Source organism: Pseudopipra pipra, chromosome 14 (genome assembly GCF_036250125.1).
Source record: "Pseudopipra pipra isolate bDixPip1 chromosome 14, bDixPip1.hap1, whole genome shotgun sequence".
NCBI lineage: Eukaryota > Metazoa > Chordata > Aves > Passeriformes > Pipridae > Pseudopipra > Pseudopipra pipra.
In genome coordinates this window covers 4742447-4768824 of record NC_087562.1, presented here as the reverse complement: position 1 = coordinate 4768824, position 26378 = coordinate 4742447, and the positions used below count along the sequence as shown (strand labels likewise).

The window sequence follows — 26378 nt, the reverse complement described above, 5'->3', positions numbered from 1 at the left end:
GCTCCACTCATCTGTGTAATCTACCTATAATAAATTCCTCTTGCAGCCACCCAGTGTGACCTTCTGGAAGCGACCAGGCATGTCAGAGCCAACAGCTATGCCAGTCAATTTTCCCTACAGAGAAAATTTTAGGCTGTTTTTTCTCAAAATCAGTAAAATCATAAACACATATAAGCCTTAATGACCCACACTAGGGGAAATAACAAATTGCTATGGCAGAACCTTGTTATTAAGCAGTGCCTTCTCCCATATAACTCCTTAACTTCTCTAATTGTGCTTTATAAGGGCCTGCTAAGAAGAATGCAGCACTTGGCAATGCTCAGCTTCAAACAAGGGACAGAAGATTGGAGATCAAAATGGTAAGGGAATCTGGAAAAGAAAAATGTCCATTATCTGGAATTCCTAATCACATATCAGGCTCTTTTCAATCCCTTTCCAGCTCCTACTGTAATCTTAAAAGTCCCCTGTGTTCACTGTAAGCACAGTCTCATTGCAACACTACAGCAGCCTGATCATCCCACCCAGTGAAAAGCAGTTTTCCATGTTGAAGCCTTTGGAAAGCAGGTAAGTATGTACTGGGATGCTGGTTTATAAAGGTGTCCCATTTGCCTAGACTTGTCAGCATTCTCTTTGGTTCTGAAACAAATTCCTACAAAATGCTGCTACCCTTTCACAGAGGGTGTCACAGTTCCCAGGTACAGATCCTGAGACATACAAATCAAGGCCATTTTAGGTGACTGCTCCTACATCTTTTATTAAATAATTTACAGAGAACAGGGAAGTCTGAGAAACCTTTGAAAATCACCCCAGGTATTTTATGGCCATATCAGGTTAATTTGAGGGAAAAAGTTTGGAAATGCCCTCACAGATACCTGCTGACCATGGAAAATTCTGCATTCTCTGAACTCCTGATTCAGAAGTAAACCTCTCTTCTGGCACTGAAGGAGATGCTGCTCCACATCAATTATCTTGGAGACAGAAATCAATTTTTAAAGGGCAAATGAAAGGATTAGCTGTCCATGATTTTGTCTGTGCTGTACACTGAAGGATTAACATCCTGCAGAAAGCAAGGCAATGGTTTGTAGCTGTCACAGAGGATGAGAGATGAACTAAGAGCAGAACAAAAGAGAAGTTCTCTACACTGGTTCAGAAACCCTCCTACACAGCAAAACATCTTGCACCATATTTCATTAGCTTCCTTACTGTGGGAAGAGGGCACACTCAGTATTTTCACTGCTTTTTAGCAGCAAGTGACCTAAAATTATGAAAACTGAATAAGTGGCAGAGCAGTGCAGAAGGAAGATTGGAATTTCTTTTTTTTTAGTAAACACAGGACCATGTTAAGGAAGGGGGGAAAAAAAACAATTCAGAGGTTTATCTGCACTAGATATTCAAGGTTTTGGAGTTTAAATAAAAATACCTAAACCCACGGTGTGAGGTCCAAGCACAGCACCAAAGGACAATATTAAAGTATCTGCAGTTGCTTGTGAAAATTCATTCTGAAGCTTTCTCAACACGTACACTTTAAAAAACAGGCACCACTTTTCAGGAACACTCACAGCAGCTTTAGCAGTTAGAACTAGGAAGGAACAAAGACAGGAAGGGCAAGGGGTCACGTTTCATCAGAATTTGACTAAGCTCCAGCTTAATGTGGGCTGTGCCTGCCTTTTGAACAGTATGGAAAAAACACCACGACCAAAAATTCCCAATCTTCAGGAATCTGCAAACAGTCCTTGGAACAGAACTCTTGCGTACTTCCCCGGGATGGCTCCACTCAAACCCAGTCCAAGAGGAGCAGGGGGAAGGCAGTACCACCGTAACCACGGACAGAAGTGATTGCTCAGGAACTGAAATGTGCTTCCACTTAAATTTAAAAAAAAAAAAAAAAAAAAAAAAGAAGGAATCTTGATTTTTTCCCACTCTTCAAGTGATATAAGCCAAATGATCCATCCACACTGCTGTAATGAACAGGCAGGATGGTAACTGCTCTATGTCCATGTGGGAAGGAAGTAAAGATGTGATACAGAACAAACAGATTCTAGATATATAACCTCAAGCTCATCCCAGCTGGGAAAGGAGGCCTGCAAATGAATGGAAATCCGTGTTCCTCTCATCTGACAGTGCATCAGGCAGTGTTCTCATCACATTTTAATAAGCACTTGCTTTTAATGAAATTCCTGCACACTGAATGGAAGAATCTTGCTAATTACACGTACCATGTTACAAGATTATTTAGTTTACTACTTATATACTGCTGAAAGCTTTTCCTTATTTTTATGATGTTCCGGTAGCAAAAAGAACATTCTAAAGGAGTTTTTGCCAAGTACTGCTTCTGAACAGGTATCTTTCACTTTTATCCCCCTTAATACCTGCAAAGTTTCATAATTCTTTTTTGAATCATGAAAAGAAGGAAAAAATCCTACCTCACTTCCAGACCACCAGCAAAAGGCAGTTGGACTATTCCTAGAGACAGAGCTCCACCAGCAGCTCTTGCAAAGAATCCTAAAGCCAATTTGGGCTCTGTTAAATATTTCCAATTATCTACATTGAAAAGAAAAAACCCAAGTGTGTACAGACATCACCCAATTCTCCACACACCTACATGATGCAAAAAAGTATATTATGAATTAGGAACTCTGGCAGAAGTAAAGACTGACCCACCAAGGTCTGGAATATATAGTTAAGATTTCCTGCTTTTTATAGAGAAGAAACACTGAACCACTGAGTCAAGGATACCTTTATATCTCCATCCTCCACTTTCACATTTATTAAGTCTGTTTTTAGCTTGATCAATATTTTAAAAAACAGGATACAACGCACACAAAGCTCAATCTATAGCCTTTGAAAAAAAAAAAATCCACATCCTGCAAAAGCCCTGCAGTCTGATGTATTTTCTATCTTTGGTTCACTTACATTCACTCATGCACATGACTCTAAAGACAAGCTGACAAAACATTTATTAACTGAAAAACTTCGGTTACAGCAGTACTTCAAATATGAGAATTATTTTCTCTATTATCCTGTTCCACATTTCATGTGGATGTTACTATTCTGCCTCACTTCATTTATTTTATTACTTGTTTATACAGCACAGCTTAACAGGAGTCTCAATGTTTATTTTTTTGGTAGTGTGAAGACCTCAGCATATCCCCAGCCTTTAGAAAACTCCATGTCATAGTTTAGAATAACAATTTTGAAAGACTGTGCACTGTGAGTTATTCTGGAGTAAGTTACTGTCAAAGTAAACAATATTAAACAAGTTCAGTCCTTTAATCCAATTTAAGCCAGAATTATGGCAGCTTACAGGAATTAATATGTTTATATACTGCTGTAAGTACATACTTAGACATACACACTGGAGTAAAACCTGTAAGTCAGACACTCACAGCCTCTGGGTGCCTGGGGTGGTGCTGACCCTGTGCTCCCTGGTAATGAGACCTGAGGCACACATGGAAATTCATGCAGATGACCCAGGTGTGCACTGCTGCACGTACCTGAAACCCAGCAGTATCCAATGGTTCAACTCACAGCACAAAAAGTTCTCTCCAGTCAAAGAGAAAGTGAACATGATGGAGTTCTGCACTTAAAAACAGCTGGAAGAGCCCGTAGCTTGTTACAAAGTACAGAATACTGATATATGTAACTATTAAAAAACCACCATAAGTTTTGGTTGGAGACTGCTAGAATTGATGTGCTGTCACTCTGACCCACTGCTGCTAAACCACATTGCAAACATACTCCTCCTTTCCCCAAATCTATTAACCCAACACTTTTAAATTTCTGCCAATAACACACATATACATTGTTGATGTGATATTTCAGCTCTGACAGCTCCAGTATTATTCCACCACCATAACTACAAAAAGTGTGTGTGCTGTGAAGTCTGAGGGTTCAGATCCTTCACGATGACTTTTTGAAGCTGCTGGTTTGAAGGGGGACTAATCACCTTGTATCTGTCTCAGAACCTTGCTGAGGAAACAAATGCTCTTTTCAACTATAAATCGATCACCTTGTAGCAGCTGCATAATGTTTAAGATGAAGAACCTGCCTTTGTACATCCATCACAGTAACTATGCACAAAGGAACTGAGAGAGATTGTCCACCTGTGGCAACGTCTATGGCATCACTTATGCTTTACTCCTGAGTGCTGATGCACAGCAGAGCATGTGCAAGTGGAATTGCTAAACTCATCAAACACACATCATTACTGAGCATAAGGTTTTCACAGACTTAAGAAAAGCATATTATTTATTTTAAGCATATTATTTATTTTGAGTGAAGTAAGTGATTTAGATTTGTTTTCTGCTATTTCTCAATCAGCCCAGGAAATAACACCCTCACATTTTCCAGAGAGTCAATACGCTTTCATTTCATGTTTTGAGACACTATTTTAATGAAATTACGATCATTTTCCAGATGCAATGTTACTTCAGAAAAGAATACTGGACAACGACGTACTTTGTCTCAGCACTGGGCAGGCAGAAATATTTGCTAACTGCAGTTTGAAGGTAATTCCCTTTATGGCCATTTTCTCCCTCTTCCACATAGTTACAACTGCTCAGGTGTCACAGCCCCTGCCACAGCCCCCCTGAAAGGCACCCACCTACACAGATCTCTGAGGGAAACCTGGGATAACTGGCAGACCCCTGGAGCTGAGTGCTGGAACATAACACAGGGACACTGCACCCTCTTCTGGCTACAGCTCCCCTTGTGCCTCCCGGGGCTGAACCGAGACCTTCCAAACTTTGGGAGCACGATCCCCAGCCAGCAGAGTCATCCCAGCCTTCCCTGGTCCCCAGTCTCCAAAGGAACACCCACATCCCGTGTCTTGCCTGCAGTGCAAGTACACACTTAAGCTGAGTTCAATTCCTAGCCTCAGACCCTGCAGTGGCAGAGCAAAAGGGCAAATGTATCTGGGCAGCCCTCACCCTGTGCCTCCTCCAGCAGCTCCTCCAGCTGCTCCCTCCCGGCCCCTGCGCTGGCACAGCCCTCACTCCACACACCCAGCACACACGGGGGGGCAGAGCAAGACCTGGAACAACTGGATTTTTACTACAGTTTTATTTGAACCCTGTAACACCTCGGGGATGCCCCCGAGCACGGCCACGAGCACAGCACACACTGTGCAGGTGTGGGTGCTGCAGGCAGCAGGTGGCACCACGGACTCACCAAGGCTGCAACCTCCGAGGATTCCAAAATCCATGAAAGCTCACCCTCTACCAACCAGTGGGACAGGTTTACAGTCTCTGGTGAGGAATCATGAGGATCAGCCTGGGAGTATTTCAAGTGAATCAGCTAAAAATAGCAAGTAGGAGAGAGGAGAGCACTTCTTTCCAGAATTCTTTTCCTTTCAAAGACCTCTTTCAAAACTGTTAATAAACTTTTAGCATTCCCCCACCCCCACAGGGCTAGAAAACACTAGGGAGCATCAGCAGCAATAGCCTCTCTTATCTGTCTGCTTCCTATATCCACTTGAAAGGATGTTTTTCTCCAGCCTCATTGGATTATAGCTAGTTTAGACATCACTTTGAACAACACAGAAGACCTCTTCATGCAGAAATTAGTCTCTTTACAACCACATCTTGCAAGAAAATTACATAATGAATTTACATCTACTATTCTATTTTTGTGTCCTTTTATACAGGTCACTGTCATAAATCAGTCTTGGTCTTCTAATAAAGACATGCTAATCTTCTCCACTGTCAACAAGACTTGAAACATCTGACCACAAAGTCTTTTTTTCAATTTAGTTTATAAAAGAGAATCATCTAATTTATAGTCATATGCAAGAAAAAAGTTGCTGAAGGAACCAAAGCTTGTCTTATGACTGGAGAGTAAGGTGACTATACAAAAAAAATCTGCCTAAGGTAACATTTTGAATAGTTACCACGTGTAATAAGGTGGATTCCACCACCAGAGCCAAGAGACAACAAATGAAGCAATTGGAAGCAGATTCAAAACAAAGAGAAGGAGATCAGCCACACAGGATGTAGAGGGGGTTGTGGAATGTATAGCATCCATAGTGTCTTTCCTAGGGCAAAAACCTACATCAGCTATAAATGCTTGGAGCAAAAAGGCATGAAATTTCTTATCCCTAACTTAGGAATTCCCTAAGCTGCAAAAGACTGGATCATGAAGAAATATCCCTGTACATACATACACTCCTGCATAGAATCATGGAACCATCTAGGCTGGAAAACACCTTTAATAAGCACTCAGAAGAGGCCTTGGGCATGAGCACAGGTAGGGGCAGCAGTACCCTGCACTTGGGGGAATTGCAGAGTGCAGGGGAAGAACCACAAACTACCTGTATGACCAAGGGGCTTGTCCTGTTCAGGGGCACTCAAGACTGGCATGGTGGCCCAGGGCTTTAGGCTTGGTATGTGAGAGGGTAAAGCCACTGATGGACCTTCAGTAACAGCCAAACTGGGTCATAAAAAATAAAATGAGCACAGCACAGACCTAATATGCTTTTAAGGGCTGGACCAACAGCAGGGGAACAAGCAGAAGACTGTAAGGCATGTATTTTCCATGTTTAGAGCTGCAGCCAGTTACCTTTTAAACTCATCATGATAAAATTCAGATTTGCACGTCACCATCTCACTGGCTTGACTGTCATCACGACTCCTGACTCCACCAAAGACATAAAGCTCAGAGGCAACTCCACAGGCCACTGCCCCAAATCTGAAAATCCAAATGAAAAGAAAATATTAATGTAATATATCAAAACCAGTTCACATATCCTTCTGAACTTCCACCATTTCTTACTTTTTTATTTATACACACACACACACACAGATTCCTTTTATATCCAACAAGACCAGATGTGTCATGGATTTGAATTGTAAGCACCTAATTCAGAACACATAAAACAGAAAAGTATTTATCTCTGAAAAAAATTCTGAGGTTCCAACTGAACTATAATTTCTAATTTTCATTTTGCATCAAGGAAGTATTGTTTGTAACGTCAGGAGTGCATTTCTACAAAATTTGTATTTATTGCTTGGATGCTTCTCTTTTCCTCAGCCATGTGTTAACTACAGGCTACCATGACTCAGAAAGTCATGGGGAAGTTCATAGGCCATCTTCAGGCATTCATCAGCAAAAGGACAATTTCCTCTGATCAGAGTCAGAAAAGGCTGTACACAGCAATCTAGTTCCCCCTTCCATTTTCACTCACCTCCTCTCTTTGAGAGGACAGATTGCTGTCCACTGCTGAGTCCTGGGGTCGTAACACTCCACAGATTCAAAGAGTTTTCCATAGGAGCCTCCACCCATTGCATAGATTTTCTTCTTCATAGCTGCATAGCAGCCAATCTTATGGAAAAGAGAAAAAGCATATCCAAAACTAACTATACACACACAGGCATTCAGGTTGCCAGTAGCACGTGTCAAACAATGCCAGGCATAACAATCCTCAGCCAGAGTTTTCTTTTGGTATATTAATAAAGAAGCTGCTGTCTCTCTTTTCATTTTGAGATTATTTGTTACAGTTTCTACTTGAAGAAAAAAGTTTAAATATACATATTTTTATATATACATATAATTGCCTGTTTAACCATAAGTATTGCAATACTACACAATGTAGTTCTTACCTTCCTAACCATGGTCAAGTCTGGCTGCTTGGTCCAGGTCCGGCTATAAATATCATAGCTCTCCATAGAGATCAGCTCCCTTTCACCATCCTCACCTCCCAGAATATACAGAATTCCATCAATCTCTACCACACCAAAATTGTGTCGTGCCTAAGGAATACCAATAAAGTCAACACTGTAAAACGTAACAGCCACTGTGAACAAATCAATACAATCTTATTTTTCAGCATATCTGTCTGCAAAGTGCTATTGGTGTTATGCCTGGGGTTTGTTTTGGTTTGGTTTTTTTAATGGTGAAGCCCTAAACACCAGCATAAGATTATTAGTTTAATCAACAAAACTAAACAAAGGGTATTAAAAGAAAAAAAAAAAAAAAAAAAAGCAGAGCAGCAGAAGCCAAAGAGACCACACAGAAATCTAAGAACAGAGCTTGGCTCTATTTCAGTTTGCACAGTGATGGTCTCCACGATGAAGCTGTTGCTTTCAGGTCTCTATAGCAGCCAAGCTCAGACTCATTATCTGTGCAAAGGCAGCTCCTCTATTTTGTATGTTTGGGCACACTCCCCTCAGTCTCACAGCAAACAGGGAACATCACAATCATAGTCTTACTCTTAGTAAGCAGGAAACTTAATGCATCATAACTACAGATGTAGCCAAAACTACAAGCCTTTGCCAACCAGAGGCTGCAAAGAGGAAAATCCTGGGGCAAACAATTTCTTAACAAACACCCTGTGCTGATCTACAAAGATAAAACCACAGGTGTATTAAGGATATACGTTTACAAACAACAAACTGTTAACTTTCTGATGGAATGTAAGTATGAAGAAGGAAGCATTAACTCAAACCAAACCTAAGTATGTCTGTGCAAGCCAAGTTCTGTATGTTGGCCAGTCCTCTGTCCATGTTTTCTGCACAGTCCGATCCCTTTGTCCATCTCAGAGTTCTCTTGTTTTAGAAGGCCAGTACACGCAGAACATTAAGTACACTATATGACTGATGCATTATGAAACTCCTGAAATTTTGTAGTTCATCTTACAGTTAGCTCTTCACCAACTGTTTAGTTTTTCCAGATCCAGCAGTCAGCATCAGACCACAAGAACAACAACAGGATATAAAAGGAAGTCAGTCTGCAGCATGATTTCGAATGTGTAAGATGCGACTGAAGATTCAGAATAAAATTTTGCAGAAGAAAAGGAACATTTTGCCAAAGTAAAAACTTAAATCCCAACAGTTAGATAGAGATCTTGCCTCATGCATTGGTGGTAAGGAACTCCATGAATTGGTGTCTGGATCATATTTCTCTCCAGAGCTTAGCGTTCCCTTGTTTTCATCCTGACCACCAAGCACAAATAAAAATCCCTCTGTAAAACAAAATGTAACATGATCTTAAGAACAGGACTCACACCTGTACACTGAGCAAGACAACGTGACTGGTGAGCTGTATCCTGGAATTCACTGAGAGATTCACACCAGTCACAGGTCAGACTGGACTGGAGAAGGCAAAGCACATACTTATATCTGACTCCAGTCTACCCCTGCAGATACTGTTCAACATGTTCAGTGATGCAGCAACTAGAATTTACTTAAAACATGAAATACTCCTGGAGAGACAGATGTAGCAGATTCCCACAAAACGTTGCGGGAATAGTGATTTTAAGACACTCGGATGACAGGGATTTTCACAGAATCAAGTACAGTTTTGGGCAGACAAAGGGGAAGCATGAAATAACCCCAGTGCAGTCAATCTTAAAGAAAATATATTATTATAAGCTGTATCTCAGATTTTGAGGCACTGGTACGTTTTCATAATATTGACTTTAAAAATACAAAGTTCCCCTTTACCTGCTGACAATACTCCATGATTGATCCTTGGAATACTCATAGGAGCAAGTTCAATCCAGAGCTGTCTATTGGGATCATAAAGAGGACACATACACCGCATCACTGAGGTTGGTTTCCGTGATCTGAACACAGGGTGGGGAGGGAACAAACAGAAACAGAAAGACAAGACAGAGTTTTACAAGTTCACTGTTAACACCTTGTGTCCAAAATTTGTTTGTTCACGTTTTCATGTATATTCATCACGTGTGGCATTGCCCTGGTAAGGAGAAGACCCACAAACCAAACATGTAAATTGAGTTTGTACAGACTGGAGACAAAAAGCAGCTGCACTTCACTCCTACTGTACCTTCCTGTACTCTTTCTTAAGAACTCTGAACAGCTAAAAATAACTCACAGAGTGTATTAGTAATGTTTGACTAAAGTGATTCACAAACTGACATGCAAAATGTTATCTGAGTGGTTTACTACACTTCTATTAAGAGCTAACATCTAAAGGCTAAATTTATTTAAACAGGACAGAACCTTCCCCCCTGCTGCAGGGGGTACTCAAAAAGAGAAAGGGATTATTGTGCAGAACAGGAATTTTCATCTGGCAGCTCAGATGCACCACTAATGACTTGTTTTTTTGAACCATGGCTATCATAAACAAAACAGTAAAAGCACACGTTGGCTGCATTTAAGTTTTGTTATAGATGCTTTTCAGACCTTCAGAAAGGTGCTTCTCCAACGTTCTGTGCTGAACAAACAACACATCCTACCCTGAGTTTACTACATGTTGAATGTCAGAAACAAAATAACTATTTATTGCTGAATCATTCCCAGAGGTATTTCAGGTGCATCTGACCAACCTAAACCAAACTTAAACGACAGAGTAGCAGGTGCACGTGCTCTCTCCACGCTGTTTCCAGACTGCCATGAGCTCCAGGCGCTGGCTCTGGCACCAGCTGTGAGCCCTGCGATGTCACCGCACACTTACACTCGTTCCTCCCCCCCAACAGTCACGATGCACTCGGAGTAGCCCCGGGGCTTGAAGGAGGCCAGCATGGCCTCTCCCTGCTGGGGGGGTGTCAGCGGGATGTTGTTGCATTCCTTGACGATCTCCCGCACCAGCGGCTCGCTCATCATCTGCTCCCGTAAATACGCCGCGTCCAGGCCCGACACCCACACTGCTGACATGACATCCTTCATGTGAACCTGAGGGGAGACAGGGATGCCAGGGAATCACCCACCTTTTACACGACAGCACTGAGGCACCCCTAAGTACAGATGCTTCTGTATTTGTCAAATACTTAAGAGGTTTTTATATTTGGAAGTGATAAGCTATACAGCACAATGTTACTAAGAAAATGCATCGAGTCCACAGGATTTCTCCATAAACATGCTACTTGCTTTCTCTCCACGAAAACAAATTATATAATCAAATGCCAAAATGGTACTTTATTTCTCATTGCCTATCAAATAATAAAGGCAGCAAATGATGTATCACCCACAGCGCTTTCACCCTTTTACTGCAATCCCATGGTCTGCATTCCAGGCAAAATTCAATTAATTCCGTAAGTGCAAGATTAGTCCTGAAAGAAACAGTTCTATTTCAAGTTCCCACTGATTAGAATAAACACTCCAATCTGCACCACATTCAAAAATACAAACATTTGGATGTCCTGACCTTTCTGGAATCTGAATCATGAGAAATCCACCTAATCACCGCTTCAAAGACGTATCTTTCGTTTCCAACATTGAGCTTTTCCATCGACAGCACTTCTTTCAGTTTTTGAGGAGTCAGTTCCAAGAATTCCTCTGTGCTGCTGACATCTCGAAAGTGAGTTTCCAGATACTCTGAGGCAAGGTAGTGAACATGATGCAAACAATAGTGCAGTGCAAAGTCCCGAATACCAATACAGTTCTCAGCAGCTATGCAACCTTCTAAAAACTCACAGCAGAGAGTTTTTAAGTCTGTAAGCAGCAGGAGATCAGCTGCCTGTACCACATCTTGGATAGTTTCTTCATTTAGCCTGATCTGCAAGAATTAATTTAGAAGTTATAGCTACTATCACTCATTTGTTCCATGACATGCCCGCATTCATTACCCTCAATCTCAGTGGCTGAAAAATGGAGCATTAATGCCAGTGTAAAAATTAGGAGAAACTGATATGACTGCTACCCCTTTATAAATGAACACAGGGATGGAAAGGCATTTGCTTGGCAGAAGGTGTCGAGCAGAATTTTGCGCCTGAAGAAACCAACCATAAAATTGTTCATCTCATCTGGGAGCCTAAAATGAGTTTTGCTGCAATACATAAATAATGTTTTTAAAAATGCATGTCCAGAAAAGAATTTCAAGCCACATCTGCCTTTTCTTTTTCTGCTGAAAATTAAAACTCGTTCAGCAATGTCAGTCTGGTTCCAAATAAACTGGACACACCAACTTTAATTCCTGCTAAAGCTCCTGGCACACAGATCTGAAGGGGCACAGTGGCAGCAACGAGAGGCCAGACAGGTGGGCACGAAGGGCACTGAGGGAGGACACCTGATGTACTGTAATGGCCAGTGAGGGGGTCTCAATCTCTACAGCTACCACCAAACCAGTTCTCTTTCACACCTGACACAGACTGCATGCTTTAAGGCAGGTTATTGAAGGCAGCCTATTGAAGGCAGCCACCAATTTTAATACAAGCATTTGACACTGACTCTACATTTTAAAGTCCTCCCCGGCTGCACAAGAAGAGCAGAGACAACTACAGAGCTTACTGCCTCTACTTCACATGCACAGCCCCACTTTGCAGAAGTTCCATCACAAAGCTTTAAACCTCAGTAGGTTTATCTTTCAGGACAATGTTAAAACCCAAGTTATTTTGACAAACAGTCCAGCTGCTGTCTAGTTCTTTTTAATACCATACCTGCCCGCTGAAGATGTAATCTAGTATCTCTTTCATGATATCAACAGATATCCCTTCGAGTTCAATCTTGTACGTTGAGCCATCATCCTTTGGAGGATTGTAATTCAATTTTGTTCTAAGAGAGGAGACAAGAAAAAGAGAAAAGCTCAAAAATCTGGGCACTGTCGCATTTGTTTCTGAAGAAACAAACACTAGCTGTGGGTCACCTGAGCTAGAGCAGGGATGTTAAAACCTTCCAATGTGATGTGAAAACTGTCCCTTGAATCAGCATGGAAAGGATGTAGGTCTGGTCTCTGATACTGCTCATCACATTTCCAAACTGAACAAACACTTCAGCCTTGCAAACCACCCAGGGCATCAAAGAGCCAAAGTATTTTTTATCCCAGCTCATTCATCACAAGCATTCAAAAACTTCACTCAGACCTTCCAACAGAACAGCAGCTCTGCTGACAGATGAAACACAAGAATTTTATTTGCTAAAGGTGGAAAAAACCCCAAAACAAAACAAAAACCCCCAAACATTTTACCAAGAAAGAAATAATTAGAGTAAGCAGATGTGATCAGAATATTCACTGGCAGCAAAAATATTTGGACTGCATTACCATTTTGTGTAGTTTATGATGTTATCAGCCTAATGCTATGCCTGGCTGTAACCAAGCCATGTGCTCATAGTTGCAGGAAACAGCCCATGTGCTGCTCAGCAGAGCTTTAAATATTCATCTGCATCAGTGGACACCTCACTTGTGAGCAATTCCTTTAAAAATACCAGGAGCACTGTGATGTGCCTTTGAATAGCAAGGAGAAGGACTGGGGAAAAAGATGGGGAACTAATAATAACAACACAGCAGACACTTTGCTTTCCATCAGCTGTTTGTGCAAACACTTTTTCCAGGAAAGACAACTTGAAGCATTCAAAAGTGAGCAGTGTCCACCAGTCTGGTGCAAACAGCCACGAGAGCTAATAAAAGATCATTTTGAATGTCTCTTTTCCACACTTTAGGCAATGAAGAATACATTATATAAAGACCAGAAAACTTGTTTTATTACCTCTGTGTATATTTATATATCTATATGTAAATCCCAGCACACAAAAGCCTTAAAAGCATTTCTACATTCATTTGAATATATTCTTAGGTAGAATTAGTTTCTTAATGTGAAAAGCTGTGGCTTTGCTAAGCTGGAAGTGACCAGTTTGTCAGTGTTCTGCTATCCATGTTCACACTAATACATAAATAGGACTTAGCTCAAGGCAGATTCTGCTTTACTTACTCATATCAGAACAAATTAGTTTCTCACAAAATAAGCTACAACTCACATCAAATAAAACCTTAGTCTGTAAGGAGCTATTTTTAAGTGTGAATAAGGATGGTAATTTTAGCCCTTTACTTAATCATGTCTGTGGTCTTGTCTTCACATCCCTCACCTCACAGCAGTGCTCGGCTCCTCTCGGTGTTTGTACGGCACAAGTTTCAATACAAATAACAACAACAACATGGTATGGATTAGGAAATTGTTTATTTCCTAACACTTGGAAGGAGATTAGGAAAATTAGGTGACTCCCACTAAAGCACATGCTGCAATAGCAGACACTGATTTACAACTTGTCAGTTGAAAATTTCTAACCCAAATATACATCTCCAGCAACACGATCAACATGTACCTCAGCTCGAGCCATCCCTGCCCATGTGGAATGTGCACTTTTCCTGCCTACAAACTCCAAAGGAATTACAGAGCATATAACACAGGGTAAGAGGCCTTTTCAATTCCAACACAGAGTAAAAGGCTTTTTCATACATGTTTTCAAATCTATTCAAACCACTTCAATTTTACTACTGCTACCAACTCCATTTACACACGAGTTTTAGGTTTCCTGGTTTGTAACAAAAGCTGTATCTTGTTTCCTGGGATGAAACTGATTTTTCTTTTCACTTAACATAAAATATATCAAGGTTTGCAGCACGTGGCTTCCTTCAGAAGAAAAGAGAGGCAGTTGGATGGCACCTGGATCTCACATGTGTCAGGTACCTGTGAGTAGCTGGTATGGTCAAACACAGAACCTGGACAGTCCAACACACTGTGGGGCTTAAAACAGGCCCACGGTATATAATAAACATGTTGATGCCAGCACTAATGGGGAGATTAGGGAAAGGACTAGTGCTATTTATCTTTCATCTTAGCATCACCTGCACACACCCAAGCTAAATCACCTCATTGCGTGGACTTTACACTGACGCTTCCTGGTAACAGGAAAGTGTTGTTCAGAGTTTTTGGGTCTTATCAGGCTAGATGTTCTAATTACTGTGTATTTTTTCAGGCATCAACAGTTGGTAATCTGAAAAGAAAGGGCCCAGCCCCTGATGCAGGGCCAAAACACAAAGCCAAAGCAGGAAAATAACCTTGAAAACAAATCAAACGATTTCAGCTACAGACACTCGCATGGAGGCAAACATTCACCTTATGCAAATGCATCCCAGTTCAGACTAAGTTTTGCTCCTATCATGTGTCAAGGGAAGCAATAGTTATCCATCTGTCACATGACTTTAATTTGTTGGTTAATAAGCTACAAGGTTATTTATTTTGGTACAAATACTTCTGAGCTATGACATGGGAGCCATTCCCAAAGGCAGCTGGAGGTGCTCCTTGTCATTCACAGCACGCACTGCAGGACAGCAACTGCCTGTTGGGAAGAGGGGAGGGAAAACATGATGCAAGGGCATACTATAACCAGGTTTGGGGCTGGAAAAGTGTAAGAAACAAAACTGTGAGTCTAAAGGAAAGAAAGCTGAATGAGAAGAGAAGAGTAGGAGGTATGGAATCGGAGGGCAAGGAGCTCTGTCTCCTCTTGCATCACCCAGCACCAGCTGTGACCTGCACCCACATCTCACCAGCAAACTGAGGCCTGGCACCCTTGTCATAACACACACAGACAGAACAAGAACATTTCAAACCATGTTTGCTCCCAGTTCAGAGAGTGGGCACATGGAGAAACATTTAACCCTGGTCCTCTATCAAATTCCACTTCAGAAAATAAGTTACTAGATATGCTTAAGCAGAGGCTTCCCAATCTGTCAGCATCCCAGGAGGAGGATGCTTGCTTTCCACCACACTCTTCCTCAGGGTGATTTACTCAGCCTGTGATTTGTGTGGCTGAAAGCTGGAAGTGGCAATCAGCAACCCAAGGTGCAGAGATGGGCCCAGCTGCAGCACAGCTGCTTCTGACACATGCATGTGACAGCTTCCTACTGTGGACAACATTCCTAATCACTTTAAAAGCACTCCAAGCTGCCAAACCACAGCAGAAAAGGCTCCTCGGTCTTCCTTAATACAGATGGAAGACCAGAACATCAAGATTTAGAAGGAAATAACCCCCCCAGCCAACCAGAAAACCCTTGAGCTGGGAGTGGAGCACAACTGAAACACACACAGAGCTGGGGGAAATAAAATATGGCAACTTCTCCATCCTGTTCTATCAAGTAATTTAATTTTGAACAGCTTGGCTCCACACATGCTTTAAACCAATATTTTCCATTTTTTAATTAAGATCATCATCATAAGCTGAAATTGCTTCCAGTAACATAAACAGTGTTCCATAAATGCTCAACATCCACCCCAAACTCTTGTACCTCCCCAGGAAAACTGTTTGGCAAACATAACACCTTGGGCAAGTGGCATCAGAACAACTGGGTTGATGTTGTGTTTTGATGTTGTCTGTGTGACAAATTTAGAATCTGCTGTTCCACATCACTTAAGGAATACAAACCTAATGAGTCATCTCAAATGACACAAGATAAGGCAGAACGAGGAAAAAAATTCCAGTACCTCTTCTGTATTTGTAAGCAATATAAACAAGGTGAATTCTCAAAATTAAAATAGGGCTTAAGGACAGATGCTGATATTGCCAGAGTAACAATTCACATCTAATTGCATAAAACAAATTCAAACGGTAATAAAAACCCCCCACAAACAAACAAAAAGCAAACCAACAGGTAAATTAAGACTGTCCACAGTTCTTGTTAAAATTCAGGTGGCTCTTCCAACTTACTGTCATTTTAAAAGAGCAAAACAAAGAAAAACACAATCATCCTTTCAACCTTATAGCCAAATCCCTGTGACAGCACCAGACAGTGGGACAGTTAAGATGAATGACAAGCACATTGAAAAAAAGAGTCCATGTGTCTGAAAACTTGGTTTTCTTACATTTTACAGATGAAATTTTACAGGAGGGGAATAATAATTTTTTACAAAATAATTTTTTAAAAATCCAGCCAGACCTAACAGCAAACAAAATGAAAATTCAAACAAAGAACTCAGCTGCCACCAATAGTGCTTGTTTTCCTGAGTCAGACATAATTCTCTGGGAATATTTTTATCTTTAAAATCTCTGCCTTATTTGTGAACTGTTAAGAAAAGGTAACTGGTGTGTTTTTACAATGGTGGCCTAAGTTATAAAGAGAACAGCAGCACAACCCTTGGAATGCTTTAATCTTAGAGCGCTGGTATATTGGTACCTGAACAGGTAAAGCAAACACCTGTCTGCAAAGACTGTGCCTGTGAGAGTGCTCCAGACCACAGCCACCTCAAGCAGGTTTATATTTACAGTGAGCAGCAACCTAAAAATCTGGGAAACAAGAGACAGACACTTTGGGTTTGATGCTTTGCAACACAAAACTTTTACCTGCTCTCACGTCATCGCGCCGCGAACGCAGTTCCCTGACCTACTTCCACAGCCAGAGCAGGGTGTCAGGAAGCAGACTGCAGGAGCCAAGGGAGACACTCGGCTTTTGGAAAGCAGCTGTCTTGCCAAATTAATGATTTTGCTCCAGATTAACTGTAAGGGCTAGTCTACACAAGCCTTGCCAGTATTGCCACACCAACAAACCTCAACAGTGAAGTAGCAGAGCCATCCTTCCAAACCAACGAGTAAGAAAATTGGGGTTTGATGATATATCCTTTACCTGCACCAGTGTTTTGGCCTTCTCTAGAGAGCATTAGCATTCTAAAATGAAGTTGTACCTCCAACAAATGCTTCCAGCAGAGACATGCACCGAACCTAAAACACACTCACAAGGATGACTCAGTCCCCAAAATGGCAAGTGAGTACTTGGAGATTTTGCATCAGTAAGGAGAAAACTTAAAAAATCTGCTTTTGATGCAAACAGAAGGTCAATTCAGTCTCCTCCTGGTCTGAGCTTCCTTATGTAGGTTTAAGTCTTTCAAGTATAAGCTTTCCATGTTAAATCTAATTAAGTTCTACTCAGGACTGACCATTTTAATGGTGAAGTTTTCCATTTGTCTGCCTTTCTCCTTGCAATATTTTCTCCCATGAAAGCCGGTCTCTCTACGTGTAAAAAACCCCCCTTAATAATCACATTATTAAACAGGTCAGACATAAAAACATGATGCAGCAGTTCACTCCACCCACTTGCCACCCTCCAAAAAGATATTTTACAACCAAATCAGAAGGTTTCCTTTGAGGTCGCACCCTGGCCTTTAGCACCACACATAAAAGCCAGTCTTCACCACACCCTGCAAAGGGTGCCAGCTCTCAGAGGATTCTGGCTATGCCTCTTCTGTGTCTGTCCTACGTCTCTCTCCTTAAGATTATCTGTAACTGCAACATCACATCTCAAGGCAAAGTAATCCACCTAACAGCTCAGCACAAAAACCTGCAGAAGTTGCTTTGCTTGAAGAGAAACAAAAACCAGGAATAACCTAATTTTTTCATCTATTGAAAAGTTTAAGTCAGGCAAAAATGTGGCTTCCCCTCCTCTCCATAAGAAAGGGAACAAGGCAATTCCTTCAGCAGCAGCAGCACAGGGGACATGTACAGGGCTCATGGGCTTTGCTCAGTGAAGAGCTTGTTTACCCTGAAAATCTGAAATTACTCTGATTACACTGAGCTCATCCAGAGTTAGATTGTAATCTAAATTGGAAATCTACCCTCAACCAGCCTGTCTTGCCTAAACATGTGAGTTAGCCCTAAGTAGACAGAACACACACCCAACAAACAGTGCCCAGGAACGGACCCTGGGAGCTTCTCAGCAGCACCAAGGACCTGCCTTTTCATTTCACTTTGGCTTTCTTTAGCCAAGATGGAAAACAACCAAGCAACAGCACCAGCTGAGCTCACAAACAAGTCAAACACGAGCAACACAGATGAGCTGCTGGGCACCCACAGCTCATGTCACAGCACAAAGCACAGCTCAGGCTCACCTGTGCACGTGGTTGAGCTGATCTGGTTCAGCAGTGGCTGTTCATCTAAGAGGTACCTTCCTGTGTTAGAAACACCTGCCACTGGATTTAGAAAGGTGGTTGTTTTTTTTTTCCTTCGTTTTTAAAAGGTGGGAAAAAAACATCTAATCCCTGTTCCTCTGTGGGCAGCAGGCTGGGTTCACATGGATCACTCATCAGAGCCTCTCCTGAACTAAAACTGGATCATACTGATGGCATTTTTCTGCTCCACATGACACTCGAGCCCATTCACCAAACTCATGATTTCCAGCAGTGTTACACCTCTTAGGCAGGACTTCCTTGGAACAGCAAAGGAAGATATTTCTGGAATACAGTTTTAAACTGAGAAATGAACAGTGTCTTACTTGAAAATACATCTTCTTTCAAATTAACTCTGCTTTTCAACTTGTTAAAAATGCTTTTTAGAAGAAACAAGTGCAGGACCATACCCATGCTGTTAAGCTTATAATTAAACATTCAAGAAATGCAATGCTGTGTAGTGTGTCTCTAATAACCCAAACATTTCTGTGACTTACTAATATCATTTTTTGAAAGAACACCAATGAACCTGCTGAGGAAACTTGTATTAGCCAGGTTTTTATACCTCACTCATCCTTACAGCACATGGGAGAAATCAGCACCACATCAGAGGAAGATTTCCATAATTGCTGATAAGTATGAAGTCAAATGGACAAAATTAGAAGTGCATGAGTAGTATTGTGGGACAGCTGGAAGATGTTTGGAATCCAAATGAGGGAGGCACCTGAACTCTGGATACGCTGAGAGCTGGAAAACACGGATCTACAAGACTATCACAGAATGTGATGACACAGCCAAGAGGAAAAAGGAACCAGGATTTCACCAGCACAGGAGTCTCCAATGCAGAGTATGAACTGTGTCCATAAACAAGAGCTGCACCAGGCAGCCTACACTGTTCAGGAGATGTAAACCAACACCCTGAGGACATAAACCAGCCACCAACCACATGGTATTAAGAAGATATTTCCTTGATAGGCAACAAGCAAGCTGTCCATAACAGTGATTTATTTTGTTTTCTTGGAAATATTAAGCAGGGGAAAAGATAAAATACAGGAGACAAAGACAGGACTGGAGACTCCTCTGTGCACAGGTAACACTACACTAGTACTCAGCACCAGGACAGAGAAAAAGCTCTGTACAACATACAGAATAAGAGCCTGAAGAGAGTGTGAAGAAACAAATCCGTTCAAACCCTTGGTTATTTTTTGGTTTTGTGGGTCTACACCAGGAAGAAGTTCCTTTTGTAACTGCAGATGAGACCAAAACAAACAAAACAGGCTCAAAGAAAAAAGACCCACCAAAAAAAAAAAAAATCAAAACGCAAATCAAGCAGTTCAGACTCATCAACTCCAGACGCATCGGCAACTTCAGAGCCATAAAACACATTTTAAACCAAGCAAGGAAAAATACTAATAAAAAAGGTTCTCTTAATAATAAAAGTTCTGCCAAACAAGGCAATTAATGCAGGTGTAAAGGCAAGCTACAGAGTATGAATTACCCAGACATCCCAAGCAGCTCCATCCTGCCACACCTTCCATCCCAACTCGCCTCTTACATCAGCACATGGATACAAAGAAAGGACGAGAAATTTCAGCTCAAGTTCTCCTGGGTAAACAAGGTGCTCTCATTCCCAGTTCTCCCTTTGCCTGACGTGTAGCAGCAGCCCAACTGTATTTTTTTTTTTACTATTTGGGGCTGGGTAAGAGCCTTATGGCTTCCTCCCTTCAGGCCATCTTTAGGGGCTTGTTGGAGCAGGAATAAAATAACTAACTCCCCACTCAAGCCTGGTATAGTGACTTCTAAATCCCTTTTGAAACCATAAACTTTTAACACACCTTTATCACTGTTGCCCCTCAACTGCTTATCCAAACATAACACGTGTGTAGGCACTTCTGGCTTGTGCCAGGCAGAGAGTTTCTGGCCAAGGCAACTATTTTGATTTATTGCCTCTCAAAGTTACAGAGACTTTACAACTCAGTTATCACTAAAACATAATAGGTAGCATTGCAGTTCAATTTTTTAAAAATCAAAACCAAACCAAAACTGTGCCTAATTTGAAAAACAGCTTTGAAAGTCTGGAAGCAAATTCTGGCCTGATCTGTTCCTGACTTCCTACTGACAGGTCAAGCTGCAAAGCTCCCAGGAGACTGCCAGAAACAAACTTCTCTTAAGCAACCTTGAAGGCAACATGGCTTTAAAGCCCTCCTTGAGAGTGCAGTCACCACAACATTACCCTGCACACTCAGTGAAGAGGGAACCAGCCCTGGCACAAGCACAGAGCGATTCAGCTAAACCAGGACTTGGGAGCACTGGGTCCTGACAACCAAACACCTCCCAGCTCCAGCTGCTGTTTGTGTTCCTGATTTCAGTACCTGTCCCAGATTGAAACAAAAGTTTTAAAACACCATAAAAGGTCTCTATAGACATCAATAAAAACAAAGCAGCTACCAGGAAATCGGCAGCAGAAGCTACTGGTGTGCACTGGCTTCCAGTTGACCTTGCTCTATAATATTTATTGTCCAACAGGTGTAACAAGAACTGCCCGGTCCCACTTCTCACACCAGCACTCAGGGATGCTCCCAAACACACTCACACAGGGATGGTGTCTCAGCAGGATGCCTTCAGGACAATTCCAAATGCTCCAAGTGCCAGCACACAGAGGAAAGGGCAGGAGTTCAGTGATGGGGGCACGTCCCACCACATCTCCATGGAAATCTATTTTGGCATCGGCAAAGAGGTTATGATTTTGAGGCTGTGCAGAGTCTCACAAGGCCTGCAATGTTTTATAGATGTCAGAAGGTTGAACAGCACAAGTGAGAAGGTGCAAATGCTGTAGGGTTATTTCTGACCATAATCCATTTACAATTTACAGCTATTTACAAGTGCATGGAAAATAACGTGAACTTAACCTTGCATTTACATTCTCCTTTAGCTACATTATGCTCATCTCGAGAAAGATGAAAATATGATTACTGGTCCATTACTGAGTTTGAAAAGCCTTGGGGAACAGTATAGAACACAAACAGCCATCTGTAATCTGTTCACGCAGATGCGTGAAAATCAAAGACCAAACTCGCTGAGGTAACAAAAACGTCCTAATTTAATTTCTAACAGAGCAGCACAATCCCTGCTTAACAACACTAAGTTTGTCTAAGAATATGAGCTTAAATATCCTCTTTGTTCAGGTAGCTCCCACATGCTCCCTGTGATCCAGGCAGGCAGACAGTAAGCGAGCAAAATATTAAGAGTTGCAAGTTTCAGCTGGCCAGGAACGAGTCATGCCAGACAGTGACAGATCTGTTGGGATGGGAACATCTGCTGCTACTGCTGAGGATACCAGGAATACTTGGACCAAGTCTATCCTATAAAAGGTTGGCGGATATGTGCTACAACTTAGGCCAAACTTACCAGTGCAAGCATGGTTTGTTCTGGTAAAAGCCCTCTTACGCCACTGTAATTTACACCGGGCTCTCAAACTAAATAAATTAAGCCAAGGCAATAGAACTGGATCTACATTAGGGCAAGTGCCAGGACAAAGAGTGCTACAAAAGAAGTGCAGGCTTCTGGCTGACTTGTTCCAGAAGAGAAAACTGAGAGCTGACCTGGCTCCAATTTAACTTCTCTGGGATGCACGTCACTTTGAGCCAAACCACGCTTTGTCCTATGGCACTTTCCTCCTGAGGAACCCTGCTTTTCTCAGGCTCAGGAATATACCACAAGATGTTAGAGATATGCAGGAAGACTTCTGTGTTTTGCAAATGACAGGATTTGCTCCAGGGGCACAAAGAGGGATTAGATAAACCTGTATATGTAAGGCAGTTCTGTAGGAATTCACACAACCACTCCAGACTTCACTGCCCTTGGAGGGCTATGAGCCACCTGGCATTAGGCAGCTGAGGCAAGACCTCAAGAATCAAACCACCACAAAAATTAAAAGTCTTACTGGTCCCACAGACTGAACATTTAAAAATTAAACAGGCATTTATTATTTTTCTGTACTTGCAGAAGCCACCCTAAGGACCAGACAGGCAGATGGGACTCACGACACCAGCAACATTCCATGTGTTTCTGTGGCCCCTTCCCACTGAAGCTGCCATCTTTGAGCTGCATGGATAATCCAGTTGCCAAATAACTAGAGGGAAAACACATCACTGTAATTTACAAGTGTCCTACTCATAACCAGTCAGCCAAACAGCTTCCATGCAAAACCAAAAAACAGGTAACGCTCCTCTCTCTGTGGCTGCACAAATCCTTCAGCATGCACAGAGTCTGCTCACACCCAACCACCCCCTCACAAGGTCCTACTTATTTTCCTACTCACACCCTAAACTAAGCACTCATGCAAACCTTACAGTTTCTGAACTCGCCCACCAACTTGCCCACAGCCACAGCACATAATGACACAGCCAGACACTGAAAACACAAAACATCAACTCATACTTCCCACTGCTTCGCTTACAAGTTTCATATAACCACTCACTTTTCTCCCAGTTTTTACCTCTGAAATTAGTTAATGGATTTTTCTGAGCTTTGTATTGGAATTTTTCAAATGAGAGCAACCTGAATCAATTGGCATTTGGAGTCTGTAACAGCCTGTGGTACCAGAGCACACTTTGGAATCTGCTACCCTTAAAATACAAGGGCAGGAAATTCTTGAGTTTCCTGCAATAACTCTTTATATAGAAACCTAAACAGATTTTCTTTGCAAAACCAACACTCAAAATAAATGGGACTTGTATAGACTAGGTACAAGGTGGAGATTAATTTTATCTCCAAAAAGAGCCACTGAAACATTACCCTTGGCTGGAAACACAATGCTCCAACATTGGCAACCTACCTGACCAATTCTACCCAATGTGAAGAGCAGCTGGACTAAGAGAGAGATCCTGGAGTGATAAAAAGAAGAGAGACAGGCAGCAGGTAAAAATTAGGCTCTGCATAGGTAGGTAATACAAATGTGTTTCTTAATGTGCCCTACAAGAACTAGGTCCGTGTATTTTTGGTTCTTTACATCTTGAAAGCCCGAGGAGAAGACATGAGTTAGCTTTAAAAAAAAAAACACACAAACCACCCCACACTTAATCATATTTATATATTAATGCATGTAACCTACTTTCACACATAGTTAATGAGTTCCTTCATGGGATTTGAACCTGAAGAATTCTGAGTTTAAAAAAACCACAGCTCTAATGCCTACAAGTTTTGTTGCTAATGTAGTTGTGTCTGGTGCTCTTATTCCTCGCACACAGTTAACTCGTGTTTCCCCAGCACATTTTCCAGAGATCAACAAAATGCAATACTTAAAGATAAAATTCTGTGAGGAGCTACTTCCCCATAGAATAATTTACAAAAACTTTTCATTAAGCATTTTTTTTCACAGAAAAAAAAAAAAAACACATTTCCTGTAAATTCATCCTGCTGTAACAGTGGAACAGCAGATTTCCCAAGGACACGACCTCTTACCACCTACAGCAGCTCTTCTGAAACTTAATGTCAGGCATATGGTCATCTAAAACATGATGGCCAATGACCTAAAAAGCATTCAGGCCTTTTGAAGAGTATTCAATCAAGGTTCAATTTCACATCTTTGATTTCCTTTCCACTACAGTCTTCCAAACCTGCTTCTCAAAACAAGCACTGACAAAAAATTATTGTTAGTACACATTTCCTTTTTTTGCAAATTCTTGCTGATCTTCCTTCTCTGTGAATTTTATTTCATTTTATATCTCAGCTCTGCCAGCTCAGTTGATGCAGAGAACTGTCCACAGTCTGTCCACAGTCAGCACCATTTAGAAGTTATTTACCAGCTTCCTATTCTATTTACTTTTAGTTTATTCTTGTATTTGTGAACGTTGCAGTTGTACTACGATGGTCACCCAAAACACCATACTGCCTAAAAGCAGATCATAATATGACACTGCAGAAAGTTGCTTTTTTTTTTTGAAGAGTAGCATAAAAAATCCCCATCCTCACCTAGGGCAAAAATGCAGATTTTATGACAACTTCACAGGAAGCAGCACCTGGAAGAAATGCCCGACCATTACAAATAGTCTGCTAAAGATTTATGATAATCCTGTGTTTAACTGGTACTGAAGGTCTGCTCCTACTTTACACATGAAGACAAAATTTATGTCTTTATTACCTGCAAATGAGAGGACTTAAAAACCCTTCAAAATTAACCACTCGTGCATTTTGTTTACCCTCTCTGACACGCAGATATGCATCATAAACACCTCGTGGCAGGTATATTCTCTTTACCTGATGTGACTGGACTTGTCAGCACTGAGCGTGACAGGGTTCAAACTGCTGTCAGTGGCTGCAGCAGGACTTCCCAGGATCTGGGTTTCCCAGGAGAAGCCCAGAAATCAGAAACCATGACTGTGCTAATGCAGCTCGTCCTCCCCAGCACTCGCTGTCAAGTGGCACAGTTCTGACAGCACATGCTGGTGACTCCTGCTGCCAAGAGCTGCCAGCGATCCTGGCACGGCCGGGCTTTGTCCCTCTCGCAATTTCCGAGGGATGTTCTTGGATGTTGTAGGGGCACGGGGGATGGGGCGACAAACACGGTTTTTTGGTTTGTTTTTGTGTGTTTTTTTTTTTTTAATTTAAAAGCCGATGTACTTCAGGACACATAACCACCACCTAGCACCCTGCCTTGCTAAAAGGCGTTAAGGATAAAAAAAAATGATGCTAAAGTGCTGACTCGGCCCAGCTCCTCACGGCATCCCCTGGGATGCTGCCCCTCGGACACCTCCCCGACCATCCGCACAGCTCGTTCTTTATGGGTCGCTTGTTCACGCCAGGCACTTGGCAGCAATTCAGGTGCTGGGAGGGGGATTTTTTTCCCCGGTGGGTGACAGAGCCTCTGGGACCTGGAAAAAGCAGGGCTTTGACGCCGAGAACACGGCGGCTCCTGCGGAGGAGCCCGGCGGCACCGGCCTGAGGGAGGGAAGGAGGGAAGGAGGGAAGGAGCCGGCCCAGCTGCTGCTCCCACAGAAACACAGGACTGCTAGGGTCGGAAGGGACCTCTGGAGATCATCCCAGTCCAACCCCGCTGCCCAGGCAGGGTCACCTGGAGCAGGAACGCGTCCAGGAGGGTTTGAATGTCCCCACAGGGGGACACTCCACGCCCTCCCGGGGCGCTCGGGCCAACTCCGGGCCGAGGCGCCGCAGGGTCCGCAGAGCCCCCGCCGGCCTTCCCGGGCTGCTCCGTCCTGCCCAGCCTCCTTATGTAACCCCGGCTCTGCCCCGCTCCGAGCGGCCGCGGGCCCGGCCCGGCCCGGCCGTACCTGATGTAGGGGCTGGCGGCCGCCAGGATGTTCTTCTGCACCGGGATCTCCTCGCCCTCCAGCACCAGGTGCGCGTCGCAGAACCGCGTCTCCTCCCGGAACGAGCTGAGCGCCCGCAGCAGCCGCGCCGGGTGCTGCGGGTCCGACACGGCGCTCGGCCCCGACATGGTGCTGCTGCCGCCGCCGAGCCGGGCCGGGCCGGGCCGGCTCAGTCCCTGCCCTCACACCATGGCTGAGCGCCCGCCCGCCGCTGACATCATCCGCCGGCATCATCTCCCCGCGCCGCCCCGCGGGGGCGGCCCGGCCCGCCCGCCCCGGCACCACCGCCCCTCCGCCGGGGCGGGGCGGGGACCCTGCGCTCGGCACGGCCGCGAGAGTGTGGGTGTTATCCCTGGAGTGTCTGTGTTGTCCCCTCTCGGCTTTGAAATGTGGCTAAAGGAGGTCTGGAGAAGGGCAGGGGAGCCGGTGAAGGGTCTGGAGCACAA

At 42.8% G+C, this 26378-nt stretch overlaps 1 protein-coding gene across 2 annotated transcripts in view; it reads right to left on the bottom strand.

Annotated features, from left to right (window-relative positions):
• Nucleotides 1-26130, bottom strand: part of GAN (gigaxonin) — a 41033-nt gene extending 14903 nt beyond the window's left edge. The window contains exons 1-9 of one of the 2 annotated variants that reach the window (XM_064670945.1): nt 25894-26130; nt 12335-12449; nt 11104-11454; nt 10414-10631; nt 9438-9559; nt 8837-8956; nt 7596-7738; nt 7181-7317; nt 6556-6684 (exon numbers count right to left, since the gene is read on the bottom strand). In XM_064670945.1, coding sequence (XP_064527015.1) covers nt 6556-6684; nt 7181-7317; nt 7596-7738; nt 8837-8956; nt 9438-9559; nt 10414-10631; nt 11104-11454; nt 12335-12449; nt 25894-26060 — 1502 coding nt within the window. In that variant the 5' untranslated portion in view covers nt 26061-26130. Of the gene's footprint in view, nt 1-6555; nt 6685-7180; nt 7318-7595; nt 7739-8836; nt 8957-9437; nt 9560-10413; nt 10632-11103; nt 11455-12334; nt 12450-23441; nt 23462-25893 lie in introns of those variants that run through there. The other variant, XM_064670946.1, reaches the window with a different exon arrangement.
• Nucleotides 26131-26378: the final 248 nt, after the last annotated feature.